The 15437-nt window shown below is 55.0% G+C and overlaps 2 protein-coding genes across 2 annotated transcripts; both read right to left on the bottom strand.

Moving 5' to 3' along the window:
- Positions 1-6327: 6327 nt before the first annotated feature.
- RNF225 (ring finger protein 225) lies at positions 6328-7290 on the bottom strand. Its single transcript, XM_028093362.2, is given in 1 exon segment — positions 6328-7290. A coding segment is annotated over 1 exon segment (963 nt).
- Positions 7291-9033: 1743 nt separating this feature from the next.
- Positions 9034-15193, bottom strand: RPS5 (ribosomal protein S5). Its single transcript, XM_028093364.2, has 6 exons — positions 15088-15193; positions 14223-14331; positions 10214-10423; positions 9927-10055; positions 9233-9331; positions 9034-9151 (listed from the first exon to the last, which is right to left on the bottom strand). The coding sequence occupies exons 2-6, from the start codon at positions 14328-14330 to the stop codon at positions 9083-9085; spliced, it is 615 nt and encodes a 204-aa protein (XP_027949165.1). The 5' UTR covers position 14331; positions 15088-15193; the 3' UTR covers positions 9034-9082.
- Between the last annotated feature and the right edge of the window lie 244 nt (positions 15194-15437).

Here is a 15437-nt window from a genome sequence, read left to right as displayed (position 1 = left end):
GCACCTGGCAGCTGAGACCTAGACAGTCCCTTTTGCAGAACATCCTGAGAGTGGACGCCAAAGACCCTCTGGATCCATCCATGTTGCTGCAAATGGCAAGATCCCATTCTTTTTTAAGGCTGGGGAATAGTCCAGCATATGTACACCACATCTTTTGTATCTGTGAATCTATTGATGGACACTTGGGTTGCTTCCATATCTTGGCTACTGGAAATAATGCTGCAATAAACATAAGGGTGCATATATATTTTCAAATTGTTTTCGTTTTCCTCCATAAATTACTGGACTGTGTGGTATTTCTGTTTTTTAAGTTTTTGAGGAATCTCCATACTGTTTTCCACAGCAGTTGTACCAGTTTACATTCCTACCAACAGTGCACAAGTATTCCTTTTTCTCCACATCCTTGTGGAGAAAAATAGCTGTTTTTTGTAATTAGATACTGGCCACTACACTGACAGTTGAATAGTAACTAGAAACTGCACAGCCCACAAAGGTGAAAATATTTATGGTCTGACCCTTTACACAAAAAGTTTTCCGGCTCCTGATTAAGAAGTTACAGAGGTGGGGTGCCTGGCTGGCTCAGTCAGTAAAGCTCATGACTGTTCATCTGGGGGCCATCAGTTTGAGCCCCACATTGGGCACAGACATTACTTAAAACTTAAAAAAAAATTGTTTTTTTTTTTTTAAGTTACAGGGCTGAAGAATTTAACCAGAGCTTGGCAAAAGCTGTATGTAAAACAAAAGTGGATGGAAGGATTTTGCTAGAGAGGGAAATGGTAGAGGTGGCCATACCTAACAGCTACGGTGTGACCGGCCCAGCACTGCCTGCGAGTGAAGACTGCTGGGGTGCCCCTCCAGTCACAGGTCAGCAGCTGGTAGGAGGCGGCCATGCCAAGCCCTGCAGGATAGCCAGGGGTTGCCTCAGAGCCTTCCGTTTTGAAGATTGACTAGGAAGATTCACAGACTCAGAAAATCTGTCATATTCTTAGTTACAGTTTATTTTTTTAAGATTTTATTTGAGAGAGAGTGCGTGCGCGTGGGTGCGCATGAGTGGGGGTGGGCAGAGGGAGAAGCAGACACCCTGCTGAGCAGGAGTCCGGCTCAGGACTCGATCCTAGGCCCCCAGGATCATGACCCGAGCTGAAGGCAGCCGCTTAACCACTGAGCCACCCAGGCGCCCCTTATTTACAGCTTATTGTAGTGAAAAGATATAATTTAACATCCAGCAAAGGAAAGAGGCACATAGAACAGGGACTACTAGGGTAGACTGGGCACGAACTTTCGGGTGTCCTCTCCCAGGGGAGTCACATGCAGCACTCACTTCTCCCAGAAACAATATATATGACAACACATATGGAATGTTGCCACCAGGTGCACTCACCTAACCCTTGGTGCCCAGGGTCTTCACTGGGAAATAGTAACGAAGTCGTGCAGCACCCGTGTAACTGACCTTATTCCTCAGTCTCTGGCTCATGGAGCAAACCGATGCAGCATGACCTAAAGCCCCCACCATAAATCACACTGTTGGCATAGATGACCTGGTGTGGATCGAGCCTCCAGGCGCACAAAGACACTCTTATTTGGTGGTACAGTGGGCAGGGCTGACTGCAGTGGCTCACCGAGGCTGTAGGACAGGGTAGATCCTGGGATGAATCATGCTTCCGCTACGAAACGATTAAGCTGCCTCGGCGCCTCACTAGGCCCCTGAATCGGTGCCAGCTGGCTCCGGACGGCACAGAGTGAGGGCAGCATATCCAGCTTCCTGCACAGATCTCTGATCTCAGACACATTCCTCAACAGGCCACTGGTCCCTAGCACCCTCGCCACCTGCTGCCCCCCTGCGTGCCCCCCCCAGCGGTGATGTGGAAACACTACAGATGGCAGCAGGAAGGTGCTTAGTCCAGGTCTGAACCACTACAATGCTTCACTCCACTCCTCCAAAATCGGAGAGCAACGGGCCTGGAAAAGAGTGAGCTGTTCTAATGCCACCACCCTCAACGCCCCCCCCACCCCGCCAACACCCACGGTTCCATGTTTCCTCGCTCCCTTAAGACATGGGAGCCTGGAGACAGGTAAGAACGAAGCCAGACACTCTTCGCCGTCTCTCCTTGGTTCTGCCACACTCCCTACTTGGTGCTACTGTGGCTGGCACTGGCTTCTCCCTTCCCTCACCCACACTCACAAAAAGGGTGACAGGGTCATTACCCTGAGGATTCAACCTGAACCAAACACCTGGGACTCTCTCACGGGAGAGCAGGTCCAAGGGAGTGGCACAGGGCTGCTTGGCTAGAGAAGACGGAGGACCGTGCTGGTGACTCCACTTTAGGTAGAGGGCCGGCCTCCAAAATGACCACCATGAGTCTCATTGTTTTGTATTCACACGCTCACTTAGTTCCCTTCCATAGTGAATAGGGTACCCGATAGCATATGGGGGAGATGACAGAATGTGAGGCTAGGTCATAAAAGGCACTGGGGCTTCTTCGTCTTTGTTCTCTCTTGGCTCACTTGCTCTGAGGGAAGCCAATTGCCACGTTGTGAGGACACTCAAGTAGCCCCCAGCCAGGATTGCTAGAAATTCCCCCAAGCCCCCCTGGTTTGTGTGCAGGTGTTACTGAGGAGGGAAGCCTCCTGGAGAGAGAACTTTGCAGGATGGGGGGGAAAGTGGGGAGAAAAAAACAAGGCTACCCTACCAGGATGTGGAAGTGAGAAGGTGCTTTGCAGAAAGCTCTCTGGTCCCAGTCTGAATCCACACCCTGCCCAGCCCTACAGCCTCAGTTTCCCCATATGTCAGTCTGGACACTGCCCCTCTCAGGGTCCACCGGGGGCCCCCCGTGGCCCTTGTGTTCTTGGCCTCAACACAAGAAGATGACCCGATGGCTGGGGAGGGTGAGGAGTGGACAGGGGCCTCTTTGACTCTCGTGAGGAGAGACTGGCCAGATCCCTGTAGAATGGAGCACCTGGTGTCCCTCCAGGGGCAAAGGGAGCAGAGCTGGGGGAGAACCTGGGAAAGGTTTGGGGGACTGGGGACTCCACGAGGTTGACAGGGAAGGCGGTGTGTCCAAGTTGATGGCTCCTCTGCTCAGCTTTCTGGACGTCATCTGCCATGTGAGGGCCCTCCTTGTTCCTGAGGTGTCCCCAGTGCACCCTTGGTATACAGCGGGTGCTCGATTGCTCAATAAATACTTGTAGGGGCGCCTGGGTGGCTCAGTCGTTAAGCGTCTGCCTTCGGCTCAGGTCATGATCCCGGGGTCCTGGGATCGAGCCCCGCATCGGGCTCCCTGCTCGACGGGAAGCCTGCTTCTCCCTCTCCCACTCCCCCTGCTTGTGTTCCCTCTCTCGCTGTGTCTCTGTCAGATAAATAAATAAAATCTTAAAAAAAAAATAAATACTTGTAGATTAACTCATTTTCCCTGCAAGTAAAGTGTTTATTGTCGCCCATTTTACAGAAGAGAGAACCAAAGTCTGGCACCTCTGGCACCATGCCAGGCACTGAGGTTGACTCCCCCTCTCTGGGTTCTCACAGGCACCAGGACCTATGGGGGGAGGAGCGAGCCCGCTGCAGGTTATGCAGCAGGGCTGAAGTAGGCAAAGGGAGGGCAGGGAGGGTGGCCCCAGAGGCTGGAGGCAAGGGTGGGGAGGAGGCCCCCAGCACCCTGGCCCCAGGCAACCCCTTTGTTCGTGGGCAGTGGGTGGGCAGGAGGTAGTAATTAGCAGACGGGAATGTTCAGGACCCCTGGGATCTACCATCAGCATTTTAAGGGAGGAGAGACTGGGGCCTCTGTCTCCCAGTTGGGAGAATGGAGAAGCCATACTTTCCTTACCCCCAGGAGGAAGCTAATTAGGATGAGGGGAGGGGTCAGCCCTGCCCACTGCCCTCAGCCACCCCCTTACTGCCCCAGGTCCCTCTCCTTGATGCCAGCTATTGCGAAGATACAGGTCTCCTTCCAGGAAGCCTTTCTTGAACACCCTCAGGCAGGGAGCCTTTTCTTTCCCCCCCTCTGTGCACCACCAGCTCAGGGCCCCTTTCCGACTCCCCTGGCTGGGCCCGACCTCTGCCCCTCCCCGCTCTCCCAGCCTGGGGTGGAGGAGGGAAGGGGTGAGAAGAGGGATATCGGAGACCCCGTGGTAAGCCTACCATGGCCCCCAAAGGTCGCCAGATCCTAATTCTCAGAATCTGTGAATCTGCTACCTAAGTGGCAGAAGGGACTTCGCAGATGTGATTAAATTAAGCTGTCGATCTGGGGAAATTATCCTGGATTATCGGGGCAGGCTCAATGTTGTCACAGGACCCTTATAAGTGAAAGCGGGAGGCAGGACAGTCAGAGCTTTCGAAGACGCGATGCTGCTGCCTTTGAAGACAGAGGAAGACAGGTGCCTGGTGGGCTCAGTCAGTAAACCATGGGACTCCTGATCTTGGGATTGTGAGTTGGAGCCCCATATGGCGCGTAGAGATTACTTTAAAAAATAAGAACAAAATATGAAGGAAGAGAAAGAAGCCAAGGAATATATAGCTCTAGAAGATGAAAAGCTGAGGAAATTCTCTCCTGGACTCTCCGGAGGAGTTAGCCCTGAGGACACCTGACTTTAGCAGTAAAAATGATTTCAAGACTCCTGGCCTGCAGAACTATAAGATAATTCATGTGTGTTTTTCTAAGGAACTCAGTTATTTGTTGCAGCAGTCAGCGAAAACTAATCTAGACCACCAACCCTGCTCCGGCATGACCGAGTCGTCCCCCCTTGGATGTCCTGATGGGCCCCCTCTGGCTTCCCAATCGGAAGCAGCGCCTCCCATCAAAAGGAGCTCCGCTGACATGCCTAGACCAGGGTGGCTATGAGCTAGTTGAGCCTGGAGTGCCCACAGGCATTCCCAGGCTGCCTCTTGGTCACCTGCAAGGCTGTCACTCCCCAGAAAACTATCTGGCACCCCCCGTATGCCAGGCACTGAGGACACACATATAAACAAAACAAACCCTCCAGCCCCATTCCCACCCACAAAACAGAACCCTGACCCTGGGTGAAGGGAGACAGGATGTGGGCTCCAGAGCCTGGGGGGAAACAGAAGGCCTGTACTCAGTTTGTGTAGAGGGTGGCAGCCGTCTACCCTGTGATGACTAACCCAGGAAGGCTTCTGAGAGGAGGACGGGAACCCGAGAGCCGCCCTCCCTGTAGGCTCCTGTCCAGGGCTGAGGCTTCACCTAGGGGAATAACAGCGATGCCAAAAAAAGGGTGATGGACCCCTGGAGGAGGAGGTGTCATAACTGGCCCCGAGAAATTGATGAGTGGAAATGGGGGTGATGGGGGTTCTAGCACCTAGGGAGAGAGGCCAGGATGTCTCCTAGCAGGCCAGGGAGATGCAGGAGCACCCACCCCCAAAATCATGTGGCACTGACCCAGAGGACAACCTTGTCTTTGAGCCTTGGTGACCACAGCTGCCCCACAGCGTGTCAGGAGGATCCCAGAAGCCACGACCCACAGCAGTAGTTGAGGCTCCCATTTGCAAATTGGTGCTCAGGACCGAGTGGGAGCTAATCTTAGAGGCTCAGGCCCTATGTGTCCCTCCTCAGCCCTGGCCAGGGCACCCCTGCCCCTTCAAGCCCAAGCCCCAGCCATGTGTGCAGAAAGACAACCCAGGACCAGCATGGAAACAGCTGGATCCCACCCAGACCCAACCTGCATGCAGCAGAGTGAAAAATAAACTCCACAGCCTTGGTGGGGGTGGGGAGGGCTGCAATGGGCCAGGCAGGGGTCTATGACCAGAGACTAACAGCAGTAGCAGCTTTGCCACCAAACATAGGGGCCTCCAGCCACCTGCAGTGAGCCCGCAGGGTGAGTAAATCAGAGCCTTCAGCCCTAGCTGCTAGCTGAGGACTCTCCCCCAGGGGCCGATGATGACCCAGGGGTGCACTCAGCAGGACCCTCCGCAGGGGCGGATGGTGCCCCTAGCAGGGTACCTGCGCGATGTTGGTCAGAAGGGCTCCCTAGCTGGACTCCCATGGAGACGAGGTTTAGGAGTGCCCCCCAGAAGGACCTTGTCAAAGATGGGGGTCAGGGCAGCCTGAGCTGGATGCCCACAGTGACTGGGATCATGGGTGCTCCCAGAGGGCCCTTGTGGGAATGAAGGCAGGGGTTGCTCCTTGGGAGGGTCCCTGCTCCGTGGTGATGATGCCTGGAATGATCCCCCTAGGCCTCCCCTCAGAGAAATGGGTGCTTTCCATGCACCTTGCTAAGGCCTCCCCTAGGATCAAGGCAAGTGATCCTGGCAGGTCCCCCGCCAGGAGGACACGGAGGTCCCCAGGCCCGGAGAGAGGACCTGCAGCACAGAGGCATTCACCGCGGCCCCCACACCCTCCTCCCACCCGGGGCCCGCGGAGCTCAGCCCGGGCCAGCCTCTGGCCCCCACATGCCCTCCGGGGCTCTGTCCAGCAACCCCTCAGCCTCCGCCGTGTCCTCCGCAGCCCCTGGCAGGGCGCTGTCCAGGTCAGGGCCCACGGGGCGCGGCGTCCAGGGTGTCCCCGCCGTGGGCCGTGGCGGGAACCAGGAGAACCCGGGCGCCGGGGCGAGCGCCACGAGCTGGGGCCGCACGGGGCCGGAGGCGGCGGCGTGGGGGATGAGGAAGAAGATGTAGACACCCGAGACGACGAGGCCCGCGGCCACCAGCACCGCCAGCGCCACTGCCGCGTTGAAGGCCCAGGCCGGGCTGGAGAAGGATAGGCGGCGAGACAGCGGGCGGCCGAGGCGCAGCGGCGGCGGGGGCGGCGGCGGGCGCGCGGCGCGGCCCTTGCGCGGTCCGGGCGGCGGCGGCGGCGGCCGCAGGTAGAGCAGGCCGCGGCGGCGGTCGAAGCGCACCGAGCCCTGGCGCCGCAGCGGCGGGCGCGCGGCGCGGGGCAGCAGGCCGGGCTGCGTGGGCAGCGCGGGCAGCCCTCCGCGCGGGGCCAGGCGCGTGGGCGCGCGGCACACGGGGCAGGCCACCGCGTCGCCGCCACCCGCCGTGGCCAGGGACAGGCGAGCCAGGCACTCGAGGCAGAAGACGTGGCCGCAGTCCAGGCGCTTGGGCAGCTTGAAAACGCCGTCGAAGGGTGACACACAGATGAGACAGTCCCCGGGGGGCGCGGGGGTCAGGATGGGGCCGGAGCCCGGGCTGCCGTCCCCTTCCTCTTCCTCCTGGCCGCCGTCGACTTCGCCCTCCTCCCCGCCGGGGGAGCGGGGCGCGGAGAGCGAGCCCAGGGGGCTGGGACCTGAGCCCTGAGGGGCCCGGAGGCGGCGAAGCCAGGGAGGCCGAGGGCAGGGCATCCGGACCGGACCTGCGGGGGGAGGCGGGCCGTCAGCCGGGGAAGCAGGCGGTGGAAGGGGGTCTGCGGAGGGTCAGGGACTGGACTCTGGAGGGGAGGGCCCAACAGAGCAGCGGCATCCAAAGCAGGCGGCGTCGAGCCAAGGAGCAGACAGGATAGCACAGTAAGCGACTCGCGGGGTAGAAGCGGAGAAACAGGGTGTCCGGGTAGGACGTCGAGGAAGCATCTGGACTCGAGGAGGGGCGGGGAAGAGGTGGGAGCGCAGATTGGGGCCAGGGACAGACCCGGGGGCCACCATAGGGGCCTAAGCTAGCCGGGCAGGGGAGGGGCAGAGGGGAGCTGAGGCCCCGCCCCCTGGAAGGACCCCAGACAAGCCATGGGGAGGATCCAACCTGGAGAGGAGCAAGAGATAGGGGCCTCTAAGAGAACTAGTTCGACCCTAGGGGGTCCATTCAAGACTCGAGGAGGGGCAGCTGAGGGAGCGGGCACCCAAGCCTCAGGACTGGAGCCCAGCAGCAGAGCAGTGATGGAAGCCCAGAACAAGTGCCAGAGGTTCCCCACCGTGACAGACCCCAGCGGGCCTTTGGGCTCTTCCTACCTGTCGGTGCCTCCTCCCTCTGGCTGGCACGTCCCTGCCAGTTCTGACCCGTCCTCTGCCTACCACCAGCTGCCTTCCAGGTGCCCCTCCCGGCAGGAGGGTGCTGTCTTGGTACCACTCCCTCAGATCGCAGCTTCCCAAGGTACCTGTCAGACTTGTCTGACTGCCTGGCCCGCCCCCAAGACAGGTCCCTCCAGGATGAACACCAAGCCTGACCTTGGCCGGATGTTGGGGGCGGCAGGAACGTAATGGATGGCACAGGTGGACAGGCCATTGACAGTCTGGACCAGTGGGTGGGCAAAAACCCCCCACCCAAGTCTTTCATCACCTCATGAATCCACTTTCAAGAACCTGGTGTGGCAGTGGCTCTGTGGGCACCCAGGGGTAGGCTGCCGTCATGACTACACAAAATATAGAGGAAGGGGCACCTAGGTGGCTCAGTCGTTAAGTGTCTGCCTTCGGCTCAGGTCATGATCCCAGGGTCCTGAGATCGAGCCCCACATCGGGCTCCCTGCTCCACGGGAAGCCTGCTTCTCCCTCTTCCACTCCCCCTGCTTGTGTTCCCTCTCTCGCTGTCAAATAAATAAAAAATCTTAAAAAAAAAAAAAAAAAGTACAGAGGCAGCCTGGAGCCCCTGGGGGAACCTGGCCAAAACAAAGAGGAACTTCTGGTGTCCTCGAGTGGAAGGTGGGCAGACTCCACAGAGCACTGGACAGGGCTGGCCCTGTCTGCTGGTTTAGCAGACAGGGGGCTGGAAAGGGTGGCCCAGACCACTAGCCTGGGATACCTCTCCCTGGGGCTGCTTGCAGGTAACATGCTAACATGCCTCTCAGGATGGAGGGATGCCACCCAGATCTCATGGATAAACACCAAGTCCTTCCCCAGACCAGAGTGACATCTATGCCAGGACAACCCCACCCCTCTCATTTCCAACACGCTGGAACACTGCAGGTGGCCAGGCCTGCACCCCAGGGTGCCATGGTTCTGAGTCAGTGGTGCTTCCTGAGCAGAGTTATTTCCCTGGTGAACCTGGGTCCCCACACACCAAGACAGGTCATGAATGTGGGCAGCTCCTCAGGACACTGGGACCATCCCCACTCCAGCGCCGCGCCCCCCCCCCCCAGGACAGGCACTGGCACAGGTGGGTGAGGCTGCCCAGAAGGCAGACAGGTTTATTGAAGCCACAGCGAGGTGATCAACGGTTGGACTTGGCCACACGTTCCAGCTCGTCCTTCTTCTTGATAGCATAGGAATTGGAAGAGCCCTGCAAGGAGATAGATGGTTAGTTCTGAATATTGGAGCAGCTTCCCCTTGAATTGGCCGCCACCCCCGTGTCCACACTCACCTTGGCTGCATTGATGAGCTCATCTGCTAGGCACTCAGCAATGGTCTTGATGTTCCGGAAGGCGGCCTCACGTGCACCTGTGCACAGCAACCAGATGGCCTAGGGAGCACAAGGGTCAGCTAAGCCTGGGGGCAGGGGATGCCCCCAAACCAGAGAGGCCATCGTCCTCCAGTACCCTAGGCCCACCAACAAATGCTGGCTACCATACTGCCATCCACTGGCCCAGTGAGACTGAGACAAGACATAGGAGGAGCCCACAGGCAGCACCAGGTGAAATCCAATGCCGTGTGTGCTCCTGACCGGGACCCTTGATTGAAAACGGACAGCTGCAGTGACGGAACATGAAACAGTTCTATCTCTGTTAAATTCCTTGAGAGTGATGGTGGGGACAGAGTATCCTTGTTCTTAGGAGACACCCACTAAAATGTTAAGGGGGAAATGATTAGAAAGCCTGCAACTGATTCTCAAATGGTCTATGGAAAAAAAAATACACACCCACACACAGTATGTAAAAATATACACTCAAATGACACTGTGCCTCAGGCAAATGTTGCTCAAGAGGCGGGGCCAGAACTAGTATCCGCCCTGAATGTGATGGAAATGCAGGAAGGCTTCCTGGAGGAAAGGACACTCCAGGTAAAACACACAGGCAGGACTCAAACCTTCCCACTGCCAATTTCTGCCCCAAGCCCACCTGATTCACACGGCGCAGGGGGGACACGTCGACAGCCTGACGCCTCACTGTTCCAGCTCGCCCAATGCGGGTTGAGTCCTCCCGGGGACCGCTGTTAATAATTGCATTCACCAGGACCTGCAGGGGGTTCTAGGAGAAGGCAGCCATGAACCTGATATCCAGTCCACATCCCTCCCCCATCTCCTCACCCCTAAAACCTGGTGGACCCTGGCATGCACGCCGCGGGGCAGCTGTTGGCTTTAGGGTGTACTAAGGGCATTCAGCCTCATCAGGTCTCACAGTCCTACCTCACCAGTGAGCAGATGGATGATCTCGAAGGCATGCTTGACAATGCGCACGGTCATGAGTTTCTTGCCATTGTTACGGCCATGCATCATCATCGAGTTGGTGAGACGCTCCACAATGGGGCACTGTGCCTTACGGAAGCGCTTGGCCGCATAGCGCCCTGCACTGTGAGGCAGGTACTTGGCATACTTCTCCTTCACTGCGATGTAGTCCTGGGGCAGCAGGGAGAGGGGACGGAAGGACCATGATCAGAATGGTCAGGAACCAGGGGACTGAGCATCCACTCGGGGCAGCCCTCACCCACCTGTGGTGGCTTGCCTGTGAGGGCCCTGCTTGCCACAAAAAAGTAAAACCCTAACAAGTGACTTTATCAAGTCACTAAAAAGAGCAATTCCTTGGGGCGCCTGGGTGGCTCAGTCAGTTAAGCATCTGCCTTCAGCTCAGGTCATGATCTCAGGGTCCTGGGATGGAGCCCTGCACTGGTTTCCCTGGCCAGTGGGGAGTCTGCTTCTCCCTCTGCCTGTGCTCCCTCTCTCATATAACTAAATAAAATCTGAAAAGAAGAAAAAAAGAACACTTCTGTTATAATGGGAGGGAGGGGGATGGAGAACCAAGAATATCACAACTTACGATCTTTTTGTTTTGTTTTTTAAGATTATATTTATTTATTTGAGAGAGAGCATGAACAGGGCAGAGGGGCAGAGGGGCAGAGGGGCAGAGGGAGCAGCAGACACTCGGCTGCAGAGCAGGGATCCTGACATGGGACTCCATCCCAGGACCCTGGGATCATGACCTGAGCCGAAGGCAGACATCTAACCTACTAAGCCACCCAGGTGCCCCATGATCTGGTTTTTTTTTTTTTTTTTTAAGATTTATTTATTTGATAGAGAGAGACACAGCGAGAGAGGGAACACAAGCAGGGGGAGTGGGAGAAGGAGAAGCAGGCTTCCCGCTGAGCAGGGAGCCCGATGTGGGGCTCGATCCCAGGACCCTGGGACCATGACCTGAGCCAAAGGCAGACGCTCAACAACTGAGCCACCCAGGTGCCATCCCATAATCTCAGTTTTAAGTGTTCCTCAAACTCTGTACTATGGACATTTTATTTTATTTATTTATTTTTTTAAAGATTTTATTTATTCACCCGAGACACAGAGATACAGAGAGAGAGCATGAGCAGGGAGAGAGGCAGAGGGAGAGCCAGGAGCCCGACGCGGGGCTCGATCCCAGGACCCCGGGATCATGACCCGAGCCGAAGGCAGACGCTTAACCATCTGAGCCACCCAGGCGCCCCTGTACTATGGACATTTTAAATCAATTAACTCTTGTTGTGGGTCTGTCCTGTGCACTGCAGAATGTTTAGCAGCATCCAGTATGCTAGTAGCACCCCTCTCAATTTTAGCAACTAAAAATGTATCCAAACATTGCCAAGTGTCACCTAAAAGGGGTGGGGGAAAAATCACTACAGAGAACCACTGTTTTAGTAGAATTATCCAACAATCCTTCCTATATATACATATATCGTTTCTCAAGAAAATGTCTAGAAAACACCAAAATGTTAGGGGGCGTTCAAATCAGAGGAACTACACATATGTGAAGAGAACTACTGTCAACTGTTCCACTGTAAAATACACCCAAACGTCATTCTATCACTTAACACATGAGGCACCCCACACACATCATACTTCTATAAACACAAGGCATGAAAGAAAAAGAACATGGAATTCTGACACTAGAATGACAGTCTGGTGTCTACCTGGAGACAAGCACCTGCAAAAATAGGCAAGTAGACAGGGCTCCATGCAGGGCTTTACACTGGGCAGAAAAAAAGCACAAACACCAAATGTCTTGGCAGGGTTTGGTTAAAATGTCCAGCTCTACGGTAGAGTCTTGCACATCTTTCAAGACAAGAGCATTCTGGCATGACACTGACTTCTGCTTCCCCAGCCCCTAAGAGACCACTAGGGAAAAGTGAGAAATTGTTTTTACATTTTTTAAAAGATTTATTGTATTTAAAAGATCTTATTTACTTGTCAGAGAGAGCGAGCACAAGCAGGGAGAACAGCAGGCAGAGGGAGAAGCAGGCTCCCTGATGAGCAAGGAGCCTGATGGGGGACTCTGGGATCATGACCTGAGCTGAAGGCAGACCCTTAACCGAGTGAGCTTCCCAGCGTCCCTGTTTTTACATTTTTAAAAGGATGCATAAAAAAAAAGCAAGGATGTAAACACATATGTGACAGAAACCCCATCTAACCTATAAAGACAAAAATACTCACTATCTGGCCCTTTAAGTCTGTGGACCTTGCTGAACAAAGCCGTTAGGGGAAACAGTTCTACAAAACATCCAGGATGAAAAACAGGACTGAATCCTCCACTAGGCATAGTGCCTAGATCCCATGATATTTTTTTTTTTTTAAGATTTTATTTGTTTTTTGACAGAGAGAGACAGTGAGAGAGGGAACACAAGCAGGGGGAGTGGGAGAGGGAGAAGCAGGCTTCCCGCGGAGCAGGGAGCCCGATGTGGGGCTTGCTGAGCTGAAGGCAGACGCTGAACAACTGAGCCACCCAGGCGCCCCTCATGGTATGTTTTGACACAACAAAAAATGTTTTCTTTTAAAGTGAAAAAAAATCAAATCCAAACTTTGTCTTTATACCAATGCAGTCACAAAATAGAATTTCTTTTAATGAAGGGCCCACAAAAAGTCCTAATGAGGCCCATACTGTAAAACAGTATGAGGGTTAAGATAAACTGGGAGGACTCCTAATGATTTCCTGATTTCAAAACCTACTAAAAAGCTACAGTAAATCAAGACAGAGTGGTACTGACTTATGGATAGATTTACAGACCAATGGAAAAGAATTCAGAGTCCAAAAATAAACCCATATATCTATGCTCAACTTTTTTTGAAAGATTTTATTTACTCATTTGAGACACAGAAATAGAGAGCGAGCATGAGCAGGGGGAGAGGGAGAGGGAGAAGGAGAAGCATGCTCCCCACTGAGCGAGGAGCCCGATGTGGGGCTCGATCCCAGGACCCTGTTATCATGACCTGAGCCGAAGGCAGACGCTTAACCATCTGAGCCACCCAGGCGCCCCATGCTCAACTTATTTTCAACAAGGATGCCAAGACCATTCAATAGGGGAAATAATCTTTTCAACAAATGGTGCTGTTGAGACACATTTATATAATGTACAAGAGAGATGTAAGTTAGACAACATATAGCCTAAATTTGCTAAGTAAAACACACAAAACTCCAAAACCAAAAATCAAATAGGGCTGGGGAAACTGGATTTCCAGATGCAAAAGAATGATCTGAGACAAAACAACAACAAATGAACACCCCAAACTAGGGTGTGTGGGTGGCTCAGTCGGTTAAGCCTCTTGCTCTTGGGTTCGGCTCAGGTCAAGATCTCATGGGTTGTGGGATCAGGCTCCTCTCCCATCGGGAAAGCCTGCTTGAAGACTCCCTCTGCCCCTGCCGGCACTCTTTCTCTCACGTAAATAAATAAATCTTAACAAAAACAAACAACAATAAAAACACAAAGAAAAACAGAACCAAAACATGCACACAAAAACCCTGTGGGATGTGATGCTACCCCTGAGAAAGGAACCATCTTGTGTAGCAAACGATTAACAAAACACAAGGGAGGGGGCCTGGGTGGCTGAGTCGTTAAGGGTCTGCCTTCGACTCAGGTCACGATCCCAGGGTCCTGGGATCGAGCCCCGCATCGGGCTCCCTGCTCGGCGGGAAGCCTGCTTCTCCTCCCACTCCCCCTGCTTGTGTTCCTGCTCTCACTCTCTCTCTCTCAAATAAATAAATATTAAAAAAAAAATTAAAAAAACAAACACAAGGGAAAAACAGACATGGTGCGTGTGGTGGTCCAGGGACCCCTCCTTTACCTGTGACGTCTTCGATTCTACAGCAACAAGTTTCAGGTCACCCCTCCTGAAAGATTCCCTGTGTGCCCCCAAACCCCTAACTGGGGAGAGCACAACCACCATACCCCCTCACCTGCAAGGAAATGTCATTGATCTGAACGTCATCGGTGCTCCATTTCCCAAAGAGCTTGATGTCAGGGGTCTCCGCCACTGCAGGTGCAGCTGTCTCCCACTCGGTCATCCTAGGAACACAAACTATCAGAGCCCAGGCACACCCACCACTGTGAGGCTGACCCGCACGCTGTGAACGGGAAGTACGTGGAACCAAGAAAGGCTGTAAACATCTGCGTCCATCTTTCTGCGTCCTAGAGAAGCCACTTAGCTGCCATGTAAGCAAGAAGCATCCCTCTCACCGACGACCCCGGGAACCAAGAGCTGGCAGGCCCGGGTCAACAGCGGCTGCACGGACCCTCATCTGGAAGGGAGATGCCAAATACCCTGACGCCGCCCCCGCTCGAGCTCAAACCCCAGCCGCGTCATGAACGAGCTCTGCCACGCCGGGAGAGTCAACCTGCTTCAGACTCTGCTTCCTCTTGAATGAAAGGGAAACGTTAACCTGCCACCAAGGGTCAGTACACGAACTCTGCACATTCCCGAGGCAAAGGCTACAGTGCGTGTCCGACACCAAGGACGTACCAGGACCTGCTACTGACGAGAAACCGGCGGACGTGCCGGAGAGCGCATCGTGCATCTAGGAGTAACGGAAACCTCCTACCTCAGCTCACCGCGGCAGGGGCCAAACCGCGGGGCACGGTACGGAGGTGCGGGACACCAAGGAAAGCCCAACTCTCCTGCGCCTCCGCGTTCCTCAGCACCTTTTCCGGAGAAAGAGGGGGAACCCCCCACCCAAGGGAAGCCCCGAGCCTCGGGGGTCGCTCACGGGTCCTCAGAAAATCCTGAATCATTCCTCGGACCCCCGGAGCCGGCGGCGGCCTCACCTGAGGGCGCAGCCGGGGCGTCACAGTCGATTAGCGCGCACCACGCGCTGCCCGGGCACAGACAGGAAGAGACCGCGAACCGCGGGCCGAAGCTTTTAAAGGGGGTGAAAACTTCCGGGTCAGTGGGGATGACGCGTGTGCAAAAAAGACACCGTATACTCAAGGACCAATCCGGAACAAGAATGTAAAAGCGCCCTCTGGGCCAAACGGATCACGACAATCCCCTGCGCCCGCGCACTTGCAGAAATGGCCCCACAAGCGTGCCTGGCGGACGTTCTAACATCCAGTACTTGCCCGTTCTTAGGGGCCCTTGCACAAGCGCAGAGATCTCCCTGCGGCCAAGGCCGCCA

This window comes from Eumetopias jubatus, unplaced genomic scaffold, assembly GCF_037043125.1.
Source record: "Eumetopias jubatus isolate StellerSeaLion01/CBP00866 unplaced genomic scaffold, mEumJub1_p1.0 scaffold_10, whole genome shotgun sequence".
Classification (NCBI taxonomy): domain Eukaryota; kingdom Metazoa; phylum Chordata; class Mammalia; order Carnivora; family Otariidae; genus Eumetopias; species Eumetopias jubatus.
The sequence above is the reverse complement of the archived record's forward strand: the minus strand, read 5'-3'. Positions and strand labels throughout refer to the sequence as shown.